Here is a 23,135-nt window from a genome sequence, read left to right on the forward strand (position 1 = left end):
CATTGCCGCCAGCTCTCTCTTTTCTCTCTCTCTTGTTTGTTTAGTTTCTGTTTTGCATTTAATCTCAAACAGTTCCATACATCAAGTGAACTGTTTTCAACTTGGTATCAGAGCGGGTCATTGCTTGGTGTGTCCCTCATGTGGTTCTAGTTCAGCCAACTGCATGAGGAGGTTCTAGGGCTGAATGTTTACAGTCATTCGCCTAGTTCTTGGAGGTCATTGGAGGGTGCCCAAGTTTCTATACACTTGGAGAAGGGTTCGGTGACCAGGAAGAATCTGAGAGCAAGTTTTTAGCCTGATTTGAAATCAGAAAAAGGGGATTTCGAAGCTAGCTCAGAGAGCAAAGTGTTCGGCCTGGTTTGAAGTTCAAACCAGAGATACTGTAAGTTGTTTTCTCAGTTCTTTGCTGAGTTATTTTGTTATTTGGGAGGACTGTTAAAGCATTCAAAGCACACCTCCATTCGGCCCACTGTTGCTGGACTGATTCTACTCAGAAATTTCTGGGTTATTCTGGAAGTGTGGTTCAGCTGTTATTGGACTTCCAAAACTGATCTAAACTAAGTGGTACAAGCTTCTACTTTAGTTCAGCTACTTCTTGGACCTAGACGGAGTGTTCTTGAAGTGATTTCTGTTGGGTTAACAGTGAAGTGTTGACTGTTGCATACATAGTGTTTGTAAAAAGTTCTCTTAGGTACTGTGGACTGTATTTTTTGTTCTCTTTGGGAAATTATTGTTGGGAACCAAGGATACATACTGTTTGGAGGCCTGCTGATTGTTCCTTGAAGGCTGAATCAGGGTTTCTTTTCCTTGAAAGTGCTGCCACTGAACTTGGTTCTTACGGCTGTCAGATCTGAACTGAGTTTGTGTGTTGCTGTATTTGCTATTGTTTCAACCCAATCTGAGTTCTTTGAAATCAGGTCACTTTTGGAAGGCTTGCCGAAACCCTAATTGAAGCTATTACATAATGGACTTCTCAGAAATTGAGAACAAGAGCATTGTTGAATATGGACATAATTCAGGAACTACAACTGATTCCTTGTTGGCTGTAACTATAGTTAAACTGGATGGAACCAATTATTTGGCCTGGTCACAATCCGTAAAAATTCATATTTGCAGTAGAGGAAAGTGGGGGTTTATCTCTGGGAGCAAGAAAGCTCCCCCAGAGGAGGATCCCTCTTATGAGAAATGGGTGCAGGAGAATTACACAGTGATTGGGTGGCTTGTGAACTCAATGCAGCCACAGATTAGCCAACATTATCTGTGGATGAACTCGGCTAAAGAAATCTTTGATAGTGTTGCAGAAACTTACTCCTAGAAGTTGAATGTTGCCAGAGCCTACAAACTGAGAAGTGATGTGAAGAATCTATGGCAGAGGGAGAAGTCACTTGCAACATACTTCTCAACCCTAAAATCTCTATGGCAAGAGATTGATTTGATAGAGGCTGTGACATGGGATACCCTCAAGGATGCTGAAACATACAGGAAATTGGTTGAAAGGAATAGGGTCTTTGAGTTCTTGACAGGGCTGAACTCTGAATATGATATTACAAAGCAAAACATCTTGTCCAAGGAAGATGCTTCATTGTCACAAGCATATGCTTTGGTCAGCAGTGAAGAAAGTAGGAGGCAAGTGCAGGTTCAAAGAGTCAGTATCAATGATCATTTTGCAAATATGGGAATTAAACACAAAGGGGTTACAGGAGCTCACAGTGGCACAGGAAAGAAGGAGGTGGTGTGTGAATATTATAAGAAGCCGAAACACACAAAGGACAAGTGCTGGAAATTGCATCCCAATCTTGTTCCTATCAGATTCCAGAAAAAGAATGATAGTAGAAAGACAGGAAGTGCACATGCAGCCACAAGCACAGATACAGAGGTTGAATCTACCAGTGCACAATTGGCAGCCATGAAAGCTGAATATGAAAAGTTTGGAAAGATGATCAGCCAGCTTGAAGGTGTAACTTCATCATCCAACCCTTCTGAAAGACCAACCACCACCGCATTTGCTCACTCAAGTATAAGGGCTTCTGCTAACCATGCATCCACCTCAGGTAATCTCAAAACCCCATGGATCATAGACTCAGGTGCTTCTGATCACATGACCAACCTTTCCACTTTGTTTGTTTCATATGATTTACTTCCTGGTCGTGACAAAATCACCTTAGCTGATGGTTCTCTTGCCCCTATTTCTGGCAAGGGAACTGTCAAGGGAACTGTCAAGGCTACAGACTCCTTACTCTTATCTTCCATTCTTCATGTACCTAAATTAAATACCAACTTATTATCTGTAAGTAGTTTGACCAAGTCATTGAATTGTTGTGTAACCTTTTTCCCTTCTCACTGTGTGTTTCAGGACCTGAAGTCTCAGAAGGTGATTGGGAGTGGCCATGAAGCGAATGGAATATACTTGCTCAACACCCCTGGCCAATGCTTTGATCATCCCAAGAATGTTGCTTTTGGTTCTACTTTTCCAGAGTCTGTCAGTCAAATTATGTTAAGTCATTGTCGGTTGGGTCATTTACCTTTTTCTGCTTTGAGTCATTTGTTTCCCAAACTGTTTATGGGAGTCAGTGTGTCCAGTCTCAATTGTGAGTCCTGTCAGTTGTCAAAGCATTGTAGAAAAAATTATCATGTGAGCAATAAAAGATCCTCTTTTCCTTTTCATATTATGCACTCTGATGTGTGGGGGCCTTACCACTTATCCTCTATGGGGGGTTACAGATATTTTATCCTGTTTATTGATGACTTTTCTAGATTCACATGGATATACTTAATGAAATCCCGGGATAAAGTCCCAAGACTTGTGAGGCAATTTCATGAGCTTGTTTTAACTCAATTTGATACCAAAATTAAGGTTTTCAGATTTGACAATGCAAAAGAGTATTTTGAGAAGAGTTTATCCTTGTATCTCTCTGACATGGGGGTTATCCATCAAAGCTCCTGTGTTAGAACCCCTGAACAAAATGGAGTTGCTGAGAGGAAAAATAGGCATATTGTTGAAGTTGCAAGGAGCCTTTTGTTTGCCTCACATGTTCCCACAAGATTTTGGGGTGATGTTGTACTTACTGCTACCTATCTCATAAACATGTATGTCATCCAGGGTTTTAGGGTTTAAATCCCCCTTCTGTCTTCTTCATCCAGACAAGGATCTCTTCCCAATTCCTCTTCGTGTGTTTGGTTGTACCTGCTATGTTCACATTCCAAGTGTGCAGAGACATAAGTTTGAACCGAAAGCCCACAAATGTATCTTCCTTGGTTACTCCCCCACACAAAAGGGTTATTATTGTTTTGATCCAAAGACTGGCACCCGACATGTTTCTATGGATGTTACCTTTGATGAACTTTCTCCTTTTTATGGTTCCTCTCAGGAAGGACATTGTCCACAGGGGGAGAGTCTGTCACAAGTTTTTGCTCTTCCTCTTCCTGTCCCAGTTGAGCCTCTTGACAAACCTGTATCCTCACCAAATGAATCAAAGGAGGATCAATCACTTCATACCTCTTGTCCTAGTGCCCCTATTTCTTTACCTCCTCGTCCTACCCATAATCCCTGTTAGCGTAGGGGTATTTCTATCTTTATACCTTGATTGATGTTGTTGATCTGTAATGTTGTGTTGAAACATGTGCTCTTAACTTAAGTAAGGGCACATAGGTCTTTTCAGTTATGTTTTAATAATAGTATAAATACTTATTGGCCGACTGGGAAAAGTCAAGTTGACTCTTTCAGTTCGAACCAGAATTCTCTCTTCTCTTTTTCTCTCTTTCTCTCTTTCTGTATCACTTTTTCTTCTTCTACATAACTAAACTCAGTCAGGCTGAACTCTAAGGCAGACCTGAATTCTAACATGGTATCAGAGCTAGGTTAAATCTGCCTAGATTTCTGCTTGCCTAGGGTTCATTCTCTGCGCACCCTATCTAGGGTTTTCTTTTTTTTTTTCTGTGTTCGATTAGAGATAAGGTTAAGGGCTGAAAAGGAGTGATCGCCCTCTTCCCTTGGGGGTCTCTATGCCTACAGTCAGGTCGTATGTGGTCGATTGCTGTGATTTCTGAGATCGCCCTCTCCTAGTAGAGGAAGAATAGAGGGCCGAACTGTGTGTAGCTGTTGTGTGTGAAGCGGCTGTTGTGTGTGGACTGCTCTCCTGCTCGCATGGGTGTTACTTCAATGATAAGGTAAGAGATTTCAGTGCATGATATCTGTTATGGATTAAATAGGAGGTGTGTTTCAGACCATTTGCTAGGGTTTCGGCCAGTAAGGGCTAGGGTTTATGCTGGTTTCTTTGTGCATTTTGAAGGAAGATGTATGATCATATAGTGGTGAGATTTCAGGTAGTTGTAGGAGTAGGGTTTGTGGTGTAAAGAGCACACATTCCAGGAACAATTAGTGCTGCAATCAGTGTGACAGGTGTGACCTAGTGGTGTGGAGTGTGCAGATCTCAGTGATAATAAAATTCAGCAAGTGTGCAGAATTGGTGATAACATAATGGGAGACAATAATGATTATAAACCTAGTGTGATGGTGCCTACAGACTACCTGAATGTTCAGATGACCTCCATTAAGTTAAATGGAGAGAATTATGTGCCTTGGGCTAAATCCGTTGAAATCTTTCTGAAGGCAAAGAAGAAGGTAAAACACATCAGAGAGGAGAAACCCTCCTCAGACTCTCACGAGTATGAAGACTGGGAGCAAGAGGATGCTCAGATCATCACATGGTTGTGGAACAGTATGGAACCCAGGATTAGTGTGAACTTCATGTACCTTGATACTGCCAAAGATGTGTGGGACCATGCGAAGAAATTGTATTCGGGGCAAGACAATACAACCAGAGTTTATCAGCTTTATCAAGAGTACTTTAATCTGCAACAGGGCAATCAGAGTCTTGAAGAGTACTATGCCAACATGAGGAACATACGTAATGAGTTGAATGTCTATCATCCTCTCACTTCTGATGTCAAGATTCAGCAACAACAGAGAGAGCAGCTTGAATATGAATATGAACCAGTACGGGCTCAGATATTAGGGGGATCAGCACTTCCGTCCCTAGAAGAGGTATTTGCTAGACTTCGGAGGATTTCTATCGGATCTACAGAGAACTCTAATATCTCAAATAGATCTGCCTTTGCTGCATCGAGAGGCCGTGGTGTTGGTAGTGGTTCTGCATATGGCCGAAGTGGCAATGGTGGGTCTACTTATAATCGTGGTGGTGGTCGTACTGGGAGCAGAGATTCAGGGGGAGCCCGTGGTAGAGGACATGGCTCAGGCCCGAGGAAGTGCACTCATTGTGGTATGGATGGACATACCATTAACTATTGTTATGATCTACTTGGTCCACCCTCAACCTGGGCCAATCATGTCGCGACCAGTGACTCAAATTCCAGCTTTAGACAGGAGAATCATTCATCTGATCAGATAACTCCTACATCCACAGATGGTCCCGTGAAGGAGATGGTGAGTGTTCCCCATGATGAATATGAGAGGTTTATCCAATCACAGCAGAACACGGCGACTTTCGCTCACTCAGGTATGGCTTGTCTGAAATCCACACCCAATCCCTAGATCATTGACTCTGGAGCCTTCGATCAAATGACTGGAACTTCAAGTGTGTTTTCTTCCTTATCTCATTGCTCAACATCACAAGCTGTCACCCTTGCTAATGGTTCCACATCCTCAATTTGTGGTGTTGGTAATGTTGACCTAGACCCTGTATCCCTCTCCTCAGTTTTGTATGTTCTTAAATTGCCTTTTAATCTTATGTATGTTAGTAAGCTGACCAAATCACTTAACTGCTCCATTACCTTTTTTCCTTCTCTATGTGTGTTTTTCAGGATCTCAAGATGGGGATGAAGATTGGTGGAGGGCATGAAGCAGGTGGACTGTATTATCTTGACGGTGTTGGTGGTAGAACTTCAACATCTCTCCAGTCATCCCTTTCTCCTCTCCAGTGGCACTTCCGATTTGGTCATCCGTCGCTACAAGTCTTGAAGTCTTTGGTCCCATCTTTGAGTCAGCTTTCTGTTTTGGATTGAGTCGTGTCAGTTTGGGAAACACCATCGTGTTCCCTTTAGTTCTAGGGTTGATAACCGTGTGTCGAGTCCTTTTTCTTTAATTCATTCAGATGTTTGGGGTCCTTATAAAGTGATGTCATATAATGGATACAGATATTTTGTCATTTTTGAAGATGATTTTTCAAAGATGATGTGGCTCTATCTAATGAAAGAAAGAAGTGAATTGTTTACCATTTTTCAGAAATTTTATGCCGAGATTCGTAACCAATTTGGTACCCACATCAAAGTTTTCCGTTCTGATAATGGCCGCGAATATTTATCCTCATCATTTCAGGAATACCTGGACCAACACGGCATTATACATCAGACCTCGTGTACCTACACCCCACAACAAAACAGGGTGGCTGAGAGAAAGAATCGCCATCTCCTTGAAACAGCAAGATCCCTAATGCATCACATGCATGTTCCCAAACCTTTTTGGAGTGATGTAGTGCTTACCTCTTGTTTTCTGATTAATCGGATGCCCACGTTCATCCTTGATGGTCAGTCTCCGTTTCAGGTCTTGTTTCCCACTTTGTCTCTGTTTCCTCCTACGCCGAGAGTTTTTGGGTGTGTCTGTTTTGTCCATAATCTGGGTCCCGGGAACGACAAGTTTGATGCCCGTTCTCTCAAGTGCATCTTCCTTGGCTATTCTCGGACCCAGAAAGGGTATAGATGTTACCATCATGGTTCTCGACGGTCCTTTGTGTGTGCTGATGTCAGTTTCTTTGAGTCTACTCCGTTCTTTTTGGGGTCTGGTGATGCTTATTCCTCCTCATCACCTCCTCCTCTTCCACTTCCCGTTGTCAATCCTCCTCCCTTTGTTCCAGTCGTGACCAAATCCTTGCCTCCGGTGCCACCACCTGTTGAACGCCCACCTATCCGTCATGTGTATACACATCGCCCACGTGCACTACCTACTCCTCCGGCTACATCTCCGTCGACGGATCCGGCACCAGACCCCCACTTAGCATCTGAGATTGATCTACCCATTGCTTTGCGGAAATGTAAACGTACTTGCACCCTTCATCCCATTTCTAATTATGTTTCTCTTACTCACCTTTCCGCTTCCCATCGCCAGTTTGTTACCTTGTTATCATCAGTTATTGTTCCTAAAGATGTCCAGGAAGCCCTTGCCTCTCCAGGGTGGTGCCGTGCCATGGAAGAAGAACTCTCAGCCCTTCATCATAATCATACTTGGGACCTCACTGCTCTTCCTCCTGGGAAGCAAGCTGTTGGTTGTAAGTGGGTTTATACGGTTAAGTATCTGCCTGATGGTAGTGTTGAATGCCTGAAAGCGCGATTAGTTGCAAAAGGGTACTCCCAAACCTATGGCATTGACTACATAGAGACCACCTCACCGGTTGCTAAGATAGGGTATGTTCGTGTTGTGATCTCTCTTGCAGCCATGTATGAGTGGCCACTATATCAGCTTGATATCAAGAATGCCTTTTTGCATGGTGACTTACTCGAGAAGGTCTACATGGAGCAACCTCCAGGGTTTGTTGCTTAGGGGGAGGATAGTAAGGTGTGCAGACTAAGGAAGGCTATATATGGGCTTAAACAGTCTCCTCGAGCATGGTTTGGTAGGTTCAGTGAGGTGGTAAAGAAGTTTGGCATGAAACAGTGCAAAGCTGACCATTCTGTATTTAGTCATGACTCTCCGGGAGGAAAAATATTGTTGGTGGTGTATGTAGATGATATTGTTATTACTGGGAATGATAACATTGGTATTGACAGGCTGAAGACTTATCTGCAGAATCACTTTCAGACAAAGGATCTGGGTAAACTGAAATACTTCTTGGGGATAGAGGTAACGAGATCCAAGTATGGGATTAACCTGTGCCAGAGGAAGTATGTGCTTGATTTGCTGGAAGAAACAGGCTTGTTGGGTGCCAAACCAGCTGAAACACCCATGGACACAAATGCCAAGCTAAGCAGTGATATGGGTGAAGTGTTTGAAGACCCTGGCAGAAACCGACGGCTTGTGGGCAAACTGAACTACCTAACCATTACCAGACCAGACATCTCATTTGCAGTTAGTGTGGTAAGCCAGTTCATGCAAAAACCTCTGATTCCTCATTGGAATGCGGTTCTGAGAATTGTGAAGCATCTAAAAGGGGCCCCGGGTCGAGGTCTGATATACAAGAGTGGGGGAAAACTTGAAATAGAAGGGTATTCTGATGCTGATTGGGCCGGTTCTATGTCTGATAGGCGGTCTACTACAAGCTATTGCACGTTTCTGGGAGGTAACCTGGTGACGTCGAAAAGTAAGAAGCGGACGGTTGTGGCAAGAAGCAGTGCAGAAGCAGAATATAGGGCTATGGCGCATACCGCTTGTGAATTAGTATGGCTAAGGAACCTTCTACAGGAAGTAGGGTACAACATTAACACTCCAATGAAGCTTGTGATAATCAGGCTGCAGTTCATATCTCCTCTAATCCAGTGTTTCATGAAAGAAGCAAGCACATTGAGGTTGACTGTCACTTTGTGAGGGAGAAGGTGCTGAATGGAGAGCTAGACACTACACGTGTTAATACAGGAAATCAATGGGCTGACTTATTTACAAAAGGCTTGAGTCGGGGAAGAGTGGACTACATATGTAACAAGCTGGGAGTATATGATGAGTGTTAGCGTAGGGGTATTTTTGTCTTTATACCTTGATTGATGTTGTTGATCTGTAATGTTGTGTTGGAACATGTGCTCTTAACTTAAGTAAGGGCACATAGGTCTTTTCAGTTATGTTTTAATAATAGTATAAATACTTATTGGCCGACTGGGAGAAGTCAAGTTGACTCTTTCAGTTCGAACCAGAATTCTCTCTTCTCTCTTTCTCTCTTTCTCTCTTTCTGTATCACTTTTTCTTCTTCTACATAACTGAACTCAATCAGGCCGAACTCTAAGGCAGACCTGAATTCTAACAATCCCAAAGTGTATCAAAGGCAGAGATCGAGCAAGTAGTTTCCCTTACAACAGATGAGGCTCATACATTCCCAATCACAGATGACCTGCTTTAGGAAAGCTTCAGCTCTTTTGGAATCATCCTTCCCAGACCTTGATGTCCCCATTGCTATTAGGAAAGGGAAGCAGAAGTGACTACACATTGCATTTCCAAACACCTTTCTTATGACCTGCTTTCTCCTTCATACTTTGCCTACCTCTCTACTGTTGCTTCTAACCCCATTCCTAGGTCTGTCTCAGAAGCTCTTGGGATTCCAGAATGGAGAGATGCCATGAAGACTGAAATTGATGCTCTACATGCAAATGGTACTTGGGAGGTGGTAGATTTGCCTGAAGGGAAGAATCCAGTTGGGTACAAGTGGGTCTTTACCATTAAATACAGGGCTGATGGAACTATTGAGAGGTACAAGGCCAGACTTGTTGCAAAAGGCTACACACAGACATATGGGATTGACTACCTGGAGACTTTTCCCCCTATTGCCAAGATGACATCTGGGAGGGTTCTTTTATCTCTAGCAGTTCACTTTGATTGGCCTCTCTATCAATTTGATGTAAAAAATGCATTTCTAAATGGTGACTTACATGAGGAGGTCTACATGTGTCTTTCTCCAGGAATGTATGGGAAAGATATGCAAGGAAAGGTATGAAATTGAAGAAATCACTTTATGGTCTTAAACAATCTCCTAGAGCCTGGTTTGAGAGATTTAGAGCTGCACTTGTTAAATTCGGCTATGTTCAAACACAGTCAGATCATACTCTGTTTGTAAAGAAAAGTGGATCTCTAGCAGTGTATCTCATTGTGTATGTTGATGACATTATAGTGACTGGTGATGATGCCTCAGGCATTCTGGCTCTTAAGTCTTTCCTCCGTACAGAATTTGAGATTAAGGATCTGGGGGAGTTGAGATACTTCCTTGGCATAGAAGTTGCCAGATCCAAGGATGGGATTTTTATTTCCCAAAGGAAATATGTCCTTGATTTGTTGTCTGAAATTGGAAAACTGGGTGCAAGACCAGCTGCAACTCCCATTGATATGAGTCACAAACTTTCAGCTTCGGATGGAACTTTGTTGGAAGACAAAGGGGTCTTTCAGAGACTTCTTGGGAAGCTTCTGTATCTGTGCATGACTAGGCCAGATATTGTGTATGTTGTCAGTTGCATTAGCTAGTTCATGCATGCTCCTAGAGATACTCATATGGCAGCAGCATAACGGATTTTGTGCTATCTGAAAGGTTCTCCAGGAAAAGGAATTCTATTTACCAAGCATGGTCACCTAAAACTTGAAGCCTATACTAATGCTGATTGGGCTGAAAATATTGATGATAGAAGATCTACTTCAGGGTATTGCAATCTGGTGGCTGGTAATGTTGTCTCTTGGAGGAGTAAGAAACAATCTGTTGTGGCCCGATCCTCCACAGAAGCAGAGTATAGAGCCATGTCACATGAAGTCTCAGAATTGTTGTGGCTAAGGTCCTTAATGGAAGAACTTGGGATTGATCATGACAAACCCATGATGTTGTACTGTGATAATCAGGTGCCATCAACATTGCTCACAACCCGGTACAACATGGTCGAATCAAACATATTGAGGTTGATCGACACTTTATTCGAGAAAGAGTCTCCTCCGGTGAAGTGTGTCTTCCATTCATTACTTCTGAAGGACAATTGGCAGATTTTCTCACCAAGGGCATTTCCAAGGCAAGGTTTCAACATGACACTGGCAAGCTGGGCATGATTAACAGGGAGTGTAGAGGAGATGGGCCGAATGGTCCATAGACTGTCATTTCATGTTATGTTATGTTTCTCTTTGTTATGGGCCTTATTCTGGGCCCATACTCTGTAATGTTCTGTTTTTTGTATTTTTCTGCCCACTCAAGGGCCTCTCTGTAATTTATCAAAGATTAACACCTTAATAAAATGTTTAGAGTGTTAGAGTGAGGTTAAGTTCGAAACTCTCACTCTCTAACACTCATTGCCGCCAGCTCTCTCTCTTCTCTTCCTCTCTTGTTTGTTTAGTTTCTGTTTTGCATTTAATCTCAAACAGTTCCATACATCAAGTGAACTGTTTTCAACTGTTGTGAACTAGGCATTGGGTAGCTTTACATGCTTGACATAAATTTAGAGATAAACAACACTTACTCCCATCCGAATTGTATTCTAAAATGAAAGTCTGAAGTGCATAGTCTGCAGTAGCATTAGTTCATTTGACTAACAAAATTTAAAACTTCACAAGGTGTATGGAATAACACAAATTAACATGTTGACCAAAGGGAAGCATCTCACTTTTAAGTGTTCATGTGCTTCTTTAACAGTCTTCCCATCCTTTTTCTTCTTCCAGTTGTGCCCATCTTTCCGAAAGTTCCTCAACATTTTTCGGTCAAACAAGACAATTGTGCCACCTGGGTGAAATTCCAAAAGCAAAAGTCAGAACAATAAAAGCATTATAAAAAAATGCTTTTGTTGAAAAGCAGTAATAAACTGCATAATTTCCAGACCTCAAAATGTCATTTTAATCCACCTTAAAAAGCAAGGAACAAGAATCACAAGATCATTTCCATTACCAAAAGCACATACACAGCAGTTATTTCCTGACACATAAAAGAAACAGCAACTTCACAGAACATTGCATTCAAAAGAAAACCTTTAGATTTTTGTTCTCAATCCTCTGATCATTAGCACTGATTTCATCATGTTTACTTGTGAGTGGAATGAAGAAGGAGATTGAGAATGAATATTCCAGGCTGACACACTAAAAAGGAATAGCATGACAGAACTTACATAGAACAGTTGAGATAAGGGCATAAGGCTTTGTTGAACTGAGTTGAGGTCGAAAGAAGCAATATGTTGTAAGATCAGTACGTGAGGAAGAATCATCCTTGTGAGAGGGCATGCAGATTCCATGACCACATAGATTTTACACCTCAAAGTTAGCTATAATTTCATCAATCTGTCGGTTAGGTTACTTAAACATCTGATGCCAAAATTTCTATGGTATAGGATTTATGAGTTTGTTAATAGAGTACGATTATTGAAGTGCTTGTGGTTCATTATGTGAAGTTCTGTTTTAATGAGTTGGGTTTTCATGTGTGCAGTTTGTGGGTGGGGGAAGGGAGAGAGAGAGGGGTGGCTTCTTTTCTTGGTTTGACCATGACAAAAAGAGGTGGCTTCTTTTTCTTCTAACCAAATTGTACTGAATCATGAAGGAAATACCAATTTCTATCTTCTTCTCCTTTATTAGAGATGAAAGCTTTAATTATTCCCACACAATAAGACACTTTAAGTTCATTTTACACCAATTTCAGTATAAATGCAAAAAGGTAGTTAAAATTGTGTCACAGATTTTTTCAAGTATGTTATGGATCGCTTAGTCTACACAGGTAGTATTGGAGACCAGTTATCTGGTAGGATAACAAATGGAGATTCCACACTCAATCAAAATATCATAAGAAAAAAAAGCAAAAGAGAAGGGTTGTACAAGGATTTTCTTTTAGAAATAGTAAAGTATTGTATTAAAATGTAAAGGATTCATGGTATAAGCATAACCTTTACATTATTATATAATCAAAAACATTATTGAAGTTCTTTTTTTTTATGAATATCAAAGTTCTTTACACAAAAATACAGATTTCAGGATAAAGAAAAATATTTAAGAAGGCTATATTACTCTGGGGCAAGTTGACTGGCTTGACACTGACAGGGAAATACATGTAGTTACAGAGTATGGCATGAATTTCATTTGGACGCAACCATCTCGTCCCGGCTTCCTCCATTATAGTTGGGACATCCAAATCTGCATAGTCAGGGAAGCAAAGAATTATTAAACATCACGATTTGAGATTACATGAATCCAAGATAATACCTGCTTATCAAAGTTAGATCTATATTGAAGATGCATTACCAAGCAATGATTTATAAAAGGATGAAGAAAAGAAATTAGACTTGAGATGACAAGAAGAACCAAACAAAGTGCTTCTTCAAGGAAATTAAAAAAAAAAAAAAAAAGATAAAGCAACTCACATGAATTCACAAACAACTCAAGTGGTGGAGGTGGACTAGAGGTTCTCAAATAAACGTTTAACTTAAAAGCTTAAGCTGTTAGGTGAGATTCCTGAACAGGTTTTTATTCTACACCCCCTGGGCTTGAAGCATGGAGAAGCACAGCCACAGGCCCACCCGTACCTTGTGCTGAAATTTAATTAATTATAATGGGGATGGCAAGGATTGAACACTAGACTATATGGTCAAACAGCCTCTCATACCATCTCAAAGAACCATTCAACTTAAAAGCTTAAGCTCTTAGGTGAGGTTCCTGAATAGGTTTTTATTCTCTGACAGAGATGCTATACTTCGTTGAGGATCTATTGAAGGGAGAAACCAAATAAAATCCGGTATTGAAGAAAAAAAACTTTACGTCAGTGAACAGCCAATGGCACTAAACATAGATCAATCATAAAGAGCAAAATATAACACACATTTGGGAACAACCAATTCAAATTGAAATATACTTTATGGACGAAACTATCAAAAAGGAGCATTAACATAATACAGTCTGAACCCATCAGTGCTACTCTCATCTCTATAATGCATGAATCCAAGCTAAACCCGATAGGTTAAAGGAAAATAAGACCAAAATACAAACTCGATTACTGCTTTCCCATGGAAAAAAAAAAAAAAAAGCAATCCAAGAAACACCACAGAAATAAACAAGAAACTCATCCCAAATTAATCAAGTCCAAACAGAAAGAAATAGAGACAAAAAGAGAAAGATAGATCCAAAGAAGAGAAACCTGAGATTTTTACCTTCCATTGTATGAAACCCATGAATTTCTGACCCTGAAAGTCGGCCGCAGGCACTGCCGTCCATCGCGGATGCCTCTTCAACCTTTAAGAAACCTAACTATCAGAGCTCTCAAACAGAACTCTACAGAACTTTGTATTTATATGTAGGTATACAGGTTACAACCGATTGATAAGAATACATCTCTGATTCCGGTAACAAAAGAGTCCTAATATCATCTGAAGTCTTCATCATTGATGTCCTTCATGGAACTATGTTTATCATCTGCAGAGTAATCAGCAATACTCGTAATACACACAATTCGTTGTAGCTTCAATTCAAAAGAAACAATTCCAAGAAGCTTGAAAACTTAGAAGAAACCAGTGAATAAGCATGTACGAAGCAGAACTCCAAAGATAGTTTCGTACCTACGACATGAAGGTCCATCAAAAGGTTAGACCAAAGAGGCGTACCCGGTCAAAGACGAAACCAAGAAACTCTCTCTCTCTCTCTCTCTCTCTCTGTGTTTAGGCTTGAATTCGACCGGGAATTTCTTTTCAGTTTCTTTTTTCTTTTTTCTGCAGACAGGTCTTCGCCGTCTTCACAGTTCAGATCGGACGTCGGATAGCTCTAATAGAATGTCTAAACTAAACAAAAAAGAACGGGAACGTTTGGTGAAATATCTTTCTGACGACTTTGACCTCTGAAAATGTTCGAAGATTAAGATTTGCCTTTATGCAATAACACTATAACAGGGATAAAATGATCATTTACCGTGCCGCTGGAGCTTAACAAAAAACAAACTTGAACTCGACCGTTGATAGAGCATGTTGCATTTATAATTAATACCTAAATTTGGGTTGGGCCCACGGCCATCGCCATCTCTTAATAGTTCATCCAAACCGGTAAGTGGGGCCTTTCATTTATGTATCTTGAGCTGATAGTTACAGCCTACAGGTTATGTGAACTTATTAACGTGTTTTCCAAATATTCACATTCATTTGCCACGTGGAAGTTATGACATGGCCAGTCCAAGTTATCAAGTGCTATGAACCAATCTTGTGACGAGGAAATACAATTAAAGGATAAAAATATAAGTTGACATTATAAAATCATTTTAATTTTTACAACCAACACCAAATGCAAGTATAGATTAAAGTAAATAATAGTATAAATAAACATTCAGTCCTTACAAATACCTTTCAAAATAAAGTTTCATATTTTCACTATTGTCATTATGATCCTTTAAGGCCTTGTCTGTTTGTTGGTATTTAGTGGGGCAATATCTCTCTCTCATCTCTCTACCTAGATAATTTATATTACCTAGGTAATTTATATCACACATGAACACTATGGAACTTATTTGAGCAAGTGTTCTCTCTCAACTATATAGGATTGGTTACATGAATTTTAATTCAAAGGGTTAGGGTAGGGGTTTTAACGATGCAAATAATTTTGCTTTTTATAATGAAAATATCAGAAAAATGTATTGTTTTTTGCTGACATGGCAATTATTTTTGTTTTAAAAAACAAAATATTCACTTTGTTGAGCACTCCCCTAAATCTTAATTTTTCTAACTCAAATAAAAGCTAACTAAATGTTTTTAAACTTATAATGTGAATAGTAAATCTCAAACAATGTCAATATAAAAGAAAGGAAAAATTGCAAATCAATATTTTATACTTTTGGGCTAGTCTCACTTTGGTCCCCAAACTTTAAAACATATTAATTTAGTAACCAAAATTTCAAAACATGCTAATTAGTACCTATTGTTAACCAACTGCCGGTTATGTGTATCATGTGACATAATGTGCAACTTAAATATTTACAAAATGGCAAAGCTGCCTTTTATAATAATTTTGAGTACAACATTATTTGGACAATTTTTCAGCGATATTTCCTTTTTTAGTATCATATTCCGCATTTTAGAACGAGCACTAAGAACTGGTTTATAAAGAATATTAGATGACACCGAATGACATTTATGTCCTTTTACACACCATTTAATGGCTGGTTATTGGTAGGCAACTAGTTGATGGTAGGCACTAAATTGATACATTTTGAAAATTTAAATAACGAATTGACATATTTTAAAGTTCAAGGACCAAAATGAGATTAAACTCAAAATATAGGATACTAATATGCAATTTTCCAATAACAAAAGAAGTAAACCGTGTGCAACTCATATGATAATGCTAATGATGGACGGAAAAAGATAAAAGATCAGGTATGTTTAGATTTTTATGTGTGCGCTCTTCTTTCCATCGGGTATATGCTTTATATACACCAATCATAGCCTTGTTGGATGAGATAAAAAGTTGCATCTTCTATTTTAAAGACAATTTTGACCATTCCATTTGGGGTTATTATACTTGGTTTATTTCTTTAAAAGACAAAATTGACCACGGTCACATAACTTACTTGCAACCCCCAATCAAGCATGGACAGATTTGCCCTTTATTAAAATTCAAAATATATTGTGATCTATTTCTGTATTCCTGTATATCACTTGAGTTGTGTTGTTCACTTTCAAGTGAGAATATATGGCAAAGGAAGCAAGGTGAACTCTATTTTTGATTATCTTCTCCTCATTCAAATTTGGCCTGATGAAACCAATATTGTTATTTTTTTTAACTTTTTTTATTTGACTGATCGTGGATATCCATGCTGTTATTATTACATGAATAATTTTTTCTTATTGCTGGTTCAAAATAAATCAAAATCATTTGTTTTTGAAAACATATAAAACAAGAACACAAAAAAAAAACATGTTTTTGAATTTTGATTGTGGATGTACTTTTTGTTTTTAAAACTGAAACCAAAACCATGCTTTTGAATTTTTGGTTTTAAAAACATGTTTTTATCTGGCATGTTCTATGAATCATATATTTCTAAATTTGTAATTTTATTTTAAAAAATATTGTTTTGTTGGTTCATGAAGCATGTATTATGTATATTATCGTTTTTAAAACTGGATCAGACCAAACGATCGGACTAAAAAAACCGGATTCCAGTTTTCCCCAAAACCGAATTTTCCATAAAAACCGTTGATTTTGATCAATAAACTGCTGACGCTCACCAACTCGACTACCCCTCGGCCACGTTTGAGCTCTCAAGAGAGCATCATTTATCCACAAAGTCTGAATACTACTCCTTCGGTCCTTCCAACCAACCCACCAGCAGCGCTTTACTGCCAAGTCCTTTTCTTTGGAGACGACTAAACACAATATTTCTGTCTGACATCGCTTTTGCTCGGTCGCCTTCGAATTTACACTGATATGATAAGATGGGATACAATCGAACATAATGCCCCCCCGCCACCCTTTCTCCCGTCCGCATACTGTTCGAACAGCCTTTGCGGCGCCTTGAATCGGAAATATTTCCGTATTTCTGTGCTTTGTGCTTTATTTGATGGGGAAATATTTTCAATGGTTTTGCATTAATTGAATTCGATTTCCTCACATGTGGTATGCGCATAACGGAGGAACTAGCGACCGCTGGTTTGTGCATGAGGACGTTGAAAGCAGAAACAGTGACAACAAAACTGTGGGTCGGAGCCAGCGTTGTAAGCATATGGCTCAGTAGATCACACAGATTTTGATTTTAAAGACAATGGTTAATGGACAGGAAAAGTATAAATTATTAAAATAATTCACTCCTTGATGATTTGGCATGACGTAGTAAGAAGGGGATACGTAAACGTGATCTGCGCGATGGGTGATAACTCAGCCAAACAAACCCGGCCTGTAGCATTCAAAGCTCAGATGTTCAGCCACCTTCGCCCAAAAACCACCCCGGCGTAGAGACACCTCGACATCCAATCCGGTTCGGGACTAAAGAACCGAAGTACTAGTTTGGAGTTAAAGAGCCGAAATGCCATATAATCGACTCAAAAAGCCTCCCCGATGGACCCCAAATTTCTCGGATCACGACGAGACTCATCCTAGCTCTGCCTGAATCGGAGGTAGACGATAAACCTTATCAACACATTGCTCTCCTTAAAAAACGGAATAAATCTTATCCGCACAGACCGGAGATCCCAGAGCTCTTTCGTAAGGCCCATGACTACTCCATTATATAAGGACATAAAACCTCAAGGCAAAGGTACGCGTGATTATTTTACTCACTAGCATTCAAGAACTCAAGTATTCAACTCGCATCCACAGTATAGTACTGACTTAAGCATCGGAGCGACCTCGCTGGGTTAGCTACCCCGGGTTCTCTGATCTACTATTTTGCAGATTGATCCAGCTCGCCGTGCAACTGGAGTTCGGGTCGTCTTCTAGCTAGGAGTATCTATATTGCACACCATCAATTGGCACCGTCTGTGGTAACAATCGAAAGGTTATCCCAACTTTAGTTGCGATTTTATTTTTCAAATTATCCCAATGGACTCTTCCAGCAGCACCGGAAAAAGTGTCGAGATGAACGTCACTGGGGGGCAAGATCAACAATCAACCTTCCCCCAAGGTCCTATGGTATGCATTGGCTAGTTTACTATTCCTCTTACAGTGTCAGGAGTCCCGTCACTGCCCGTACCGCAGGGCACTACGCAAGTGAGCGTCTCGCTTCCCCCAGTGGGCACAACTTTCTCCGAGCCAGTTGTGGTCCCTCCTAGAATTGGGCACTCCCAATTCCATGACCTCGTTCAATGCGTCCGGACAATACAGATCCACATGCAGTAGGTCCAACAATTCCAACAGTATCAATAGTACTATCTATACCAGCAGTATCAACAGCAGTTCCCACCACTATAGCCGAACCAGCAGCCGATTCCACCTCGGCACCCAGGGTTGCATCAGGGCCAGAACCCGAATCAGCCTGGAACCAGCCAAAACGTCAATCGATCCCCCCACCGGGGTGAGGGGACCTCGCAAGTACCGATTCCTCCCAGGGGTCAGGTTTCGCCTTGTGGGAGGAGAGGCGATCAGCACACACCCTTCAGTCTCGCAAGGAAATTTTAGAAACAAGTCTGGGGATAGTCAACTCAACAGGGCCAATCTGCCTTGGCACTCCCAGCAGGAAAATGATGGCTCGCGAGGAGATAATAACCAGCCCAAAGTTCGAGGTGCGAACTCGAGGCAGGACCCCTCCGTCCCTCGCGATAGGCAGTGCGAACCCCACAACCAAGAGAACCTAGCAAGAAGGAACCAGAATCTACCTCGTGATAATGTCCATAGTGATGCCGAAATACCAGACCAGACTGAAATCAGCAGTACCAATGTCAAGCCGGTGAAGAAGCAACAGCGGCTACGTCGTAAGACACGCCGCACCTCGTCCAAAAACAATCTGCCGACGAAGCCAGGCCAGCAAGCAGAGCAAGCCAAAGAAAAGGAAGAAGTGAGCTCAGTGGCTACGAAAGATTTCAAGGTGCCGAAAGATTTCAAGGTGCCCCCATTAGATGCCGAAAGATTTCAAGGTGCCTCCATTACTTTGTCGATCATCTCCTCTGTCTCCCGAGCTCTTGGCAACTCTGATGCCGAAAGATTTCAAGGTGCCCCCATTAGACAAGTATGACGAGTCGTTTGACCTCAACGATCATGTGGATTCCTTCCAGTCTCAGATGCACCTAGCTGGGGCTGACGAGTCCTACATGTGTGTGGCCTTCTCCACTGCGTTTAGGGGGGTAATCCAAACTTGGTATCGGAACCTCACGTCGAGCTCCATCAAAAGCAGGTCCCAATTTGCCGACCTGTTTACTACGCACTTCATTACCAGCAAGAAGTGCCTGAAGTCGCAAGAAAGCCTTCTGAACGTGGTTTAGAGGGAAGGAGAATCAATTAGAATCTATATGAAGCGCTTCAATAATACTTGCTTGCAGATATCGGACATCGATCCAGCGGTGCGACTCACTGCGGCGAAGAAAGGAATCACCCATAAAGAGTTCAAGTGGCACGTGATAGCTAGCAAACCAAAAGATATCACCGAATTCCTCAAGTTGGCAGATCAATTCATCGATACCGAGGAGGAGATCAACCAAAAGATTGACAACCCACCGCCGGAAAAGAGGAAGAGAGAGAATGAAGGAACGAGCAATGGTAGGAAAAAAAAAAGAAAGAAAAGCAAATCCCTGAGTAGGGGAAGAAGAAAGTCAAGAAGCTAGTCCCCATCGCGCACCCACAAGCTAGGTTGGTGCTCCAAGACCTCACTTGTGGAGAGAACGAGGTATACGACTTTGAATGCTAAGCGAGGAGAGATCTTAATGGATATTAAGGATTCCTCCTTCATCAAATGGCCTCCTAGGTTAAGGGGGTATCCGGCAACAAGAAACCCGAATGTCTACTGCCATTTCCATTGAGACCATGGACACAACACGAAGAATTGCAAGAATCTCCACGACGAGATGAGGAACTTATTCGCCGCGGGTACCTGAAGAATTAAATATTGCGAGGAGAGAGGAGGCAAGTAGACCGACAGGCCGACAGGCAGATCGACAGGGAGACCACAGGAGGAATGGTCCCGAGGTTAGAAAGCAGAATGAGCAACCATCACGACATTTGCCAGAGGAAAGACCAATCTGCGGGGTGATTAACATGATCATCGGCGAGTCTATCATCGCCGGATGTACATCGGCAACTGGGAGGACCTCAGTCCGCGAATTAGAGAACAAAGATGAAAACTCGCCAAAGCGACCTCAGCTCAAAGAACCGATCTACTTCACTGAGGATGATGCGCGCGGGATCCAGTACCCTCACGATGATGCTTTAGTGGTGAAGCTAAGGATTAACGACTTCGAGGTAAAACGCATATTGGTGGACTCAGGCAGCTCAACTAACATACTCTTCAAGGAGACTTTTGACAAATTACAATTACAGAAAAGCGAACTGAAACCGGTAGATACGCCTTTGAAAGGGTTCAGCGGCGAGGAGGTCAGACCTTCGGTCGAATCACAGTACCCATGGAAGCCGGCATGTGGCCAAACATTGTGCGATTTGAGCACACGTTCCTGGTAGTCTTGACTCCCTCCCCCTACAACACAATAATGGGTCGGCCTATCACGCATGTTTTATGTGCGATAGTATCCACCTACTACTTAGCAAATGAAATTCCCAACTGATTACAGAGTGGGAGTCGTGCGAGGTGACTAGCTCGAATCCCGCAAATGCTACGTGGCTGCCTTAAAAGGAAAAGCAAAATTGGCAGAGGATGTCGAGCTCGAGCGACCAGTGGAGTATACCAACGAACAAGCTGCCCCAAAAGAAGAGACGGTCCACATACCAGTCTCTGCCATCGAACCGGCCAAAACTCTTCAGATCGGTGCCTTGATCAACGAACTACTTCGAACCCAGCTAATAACCTTTTTACTTGAAAATTTAGATATTTTTTCTTGGTACGCAGTAGAGATGCCCGGGATTGATCCAAAAATTATAACTCGCAAACTTAATACCGACCCTTTAGTCAGGTCAGTAAGGCAAAATAAGCGCAACCTCGCCCCAGAACGTTGGAGGGTAGTCGATGAAGAGGTTGGGAAGCTCCTCGCGGCAGACTTCATTGGGGAAGTCCATTACCCAAACTGGGTGGCTAACCCAGTTCTGGTGAAAAAAGACAATGGAAAATGGCGCATGCGCGTCGAATACACCGACCTGAACAGAGCTTGCCCGAAAAATTACTTCCCGCTGCCCAACATTGACCGCCCAGTGGACGCAACCTCAGGGCATGAGTTGTTGAGCTTCCTAGATGCCTATTCCGGTTACAACCCGATTAGGATGGATCCCGCTAACGAAAATAAGATCGCTTTCATAATTGAGCTTGGGTTATTTTGTTACAAGGTCATACCCTTCGGATTTAAAAATGATGGGGCAACATTCTAGCGCCTTGTAAATAAAATTTTTGAGCCATTAATCGGCAACAAAATAGAATGCTATGTTGATGACATGGTCGTGAAGACCCAATTTTCAATTTCTTTGTTGAATGATTTAAAAGATGTTTTTCAAATTTTATGAAGATACAACATGAAGTTAAATCCGAATAAATGTGTCTTCGGAGTCGCTTCGGGGAAATTTCTAGGCTATATAGTCAACCAATGCGGCATCGAGGCCAACCCGGACAAAATAAAAGCGATTCTAGATATGAGACCACCCCAAAAAATAAAAGAGGTCCAGAGGCTGACCGTCCGGATAGCTTCCCTGAGTCGCTTCATGTCTAAATCGGCAGACCAGTGCCTACCCTTTTTAAAGCTATAAAAAAGAGTAAGGACTTCGAGTGGACTAAAGAATGCCAGCTCGCTTTGGACAAGCTGAAAAGGTACTTAGGTACCGCCCCAGTTTTAACTCAACCCGACATCTACTATGTTAGAAAAATTTTGCAGGATGCAGATACTAGATATCTGGAGATCGAGAAACTAGCATGCGCACTGATCATATCAGCCCAAAAACTTCGCCCGTACTTCCAGGCCCATACTATCGTTGTTCTCACCAATAAACCCTTGAAGCAGATTCTGCTCAAGCCCGAGGTGTCTGGAAGATTAACGAAGTGGTCCATCGAGCTGAGCGAATACGATATTCGGTATGAGCCTCGACCAGCAGTTAAAGCTCAGGTATTGGCAGATTTTGTAGCAGAGTGCACGTTCGGCGTAGCGACCCTTGAGTTGACCGAGCTCGCTCACACGGCGGGAGCATCAACCGGTGTGGCGCCAGCCCAGTCAAAGTGGAACTGACCTGGGACGAGGAGCCCTAGATCCTCTACGTCGACAACTCGTCCAACTAGCAGGGAAGCGATGCAGGACTGATACTGTGCGGCTCAAGCGAGGTGAAGCTGGAATTTGCTCTCCGGTTTGGATTCGAGGCATCGAACAACGAGGCAGAATATGAAGTGTTGATCGTAGGGTTAACCTTAGCAAGGGAAATGAAAGCAAAGCACATCATCGTATGCAGCGACTCACAAGTAGTGGTCAACCATGTCACTATGTCACTGGTGAGTACGATGCCCGTGACCCACTATGGCAGCTTACTTGGCCAAAGTTAGGGAGATCCTATGCAGCTTCGTCTCCTGCTTTATCAGACAAATTCCGATGTCCGAGAACGCTGAGGCCAACACCTTGTCACGTCTAGCTAGCACGAGTAGCAACACTATGCAAACTGTGTACATAGAGGACTTACCTCGGCCCAACATTCTCGGGGGGGCAGAAGAGGTCGCTCCTATGTCACAAGCGGAACCGAGCTGGATCGACCCACTCGTGAGTTATATGCTCCACGAGACCCTACCTACAGAACGCAATGCGGCTCAAAGGGTAGAGCGCCAGTCAGCCAAGTACGTCCTCATAGACGGGTAGCTGTACAGAAAATCCTTCACGCTCCCTTACCTACGCTGCTTGCGACCCTCAAAAGCTAAGCATATACTTCACGACACCCATGAAGG

General features: G+C 41.9%; 1 protein-coding gene across 3 annotated transcripts in view; it reads right to left on the minus strand.

The window, feature by feature from the left end:
* LOC104605104 (calmodulin-binding transcription activator 5-like) overlaps positions 1-14,412 on the minus strand; it is an 84,711-nt gene extending 70,299 nt beyond the window's left edge. For 2 of the 3 annotated variants that reach the window (XM_088903205.1, XM_010269720.3), the window contains exons 1-5: positions 14,206-14,412; positions 13,964-14,062; positions 13,801-13,882; positions 12,665-12,790; positions 11,284-11,399 (exon numbers count right to left, since the gene is read on the minus strand). In XM_088903205.1, the coding sequence (XP_088759331.1) occupies positions 11,284-11,399; positions 12,665-12,790; positions 13,801-13,882; positions 13,964-14,032 (393 nt within the window). In that variant the 5' untranslated portion in view covers positions 14,033-14,062; positions 14,206-14,412. The remainder of the gene's footprint in view (positions 1-11,283; positions 11,400-12,664; positions 12,791-13,800; positions 13,883-13,963; positions 14,063-14,205) is intronic. The other variant, XM_010269721.3, reaches the window with a different exon arrangement.
* Between the last annotated feature and the right edge of the window lie 8,723 nt (positions 14,413-23,135).

The sequence above is a fragment of the Nelumbo nucifera genome, chromosome 4 (assembly GCF_055504915.1).
Source record: "Nelumbo nucifera cultivar China Antique chromosome 4, China Antique-T2T, whole genome shotgun sequence".
Taxonomy (NCBI): domain Eukaryota; kingdom Viridiplantae; phylum Streptophyta; class Magnoliopsida; order Proteales; family Nelumbonaceae; genus Nelumbo; species Nelumbo nucifera.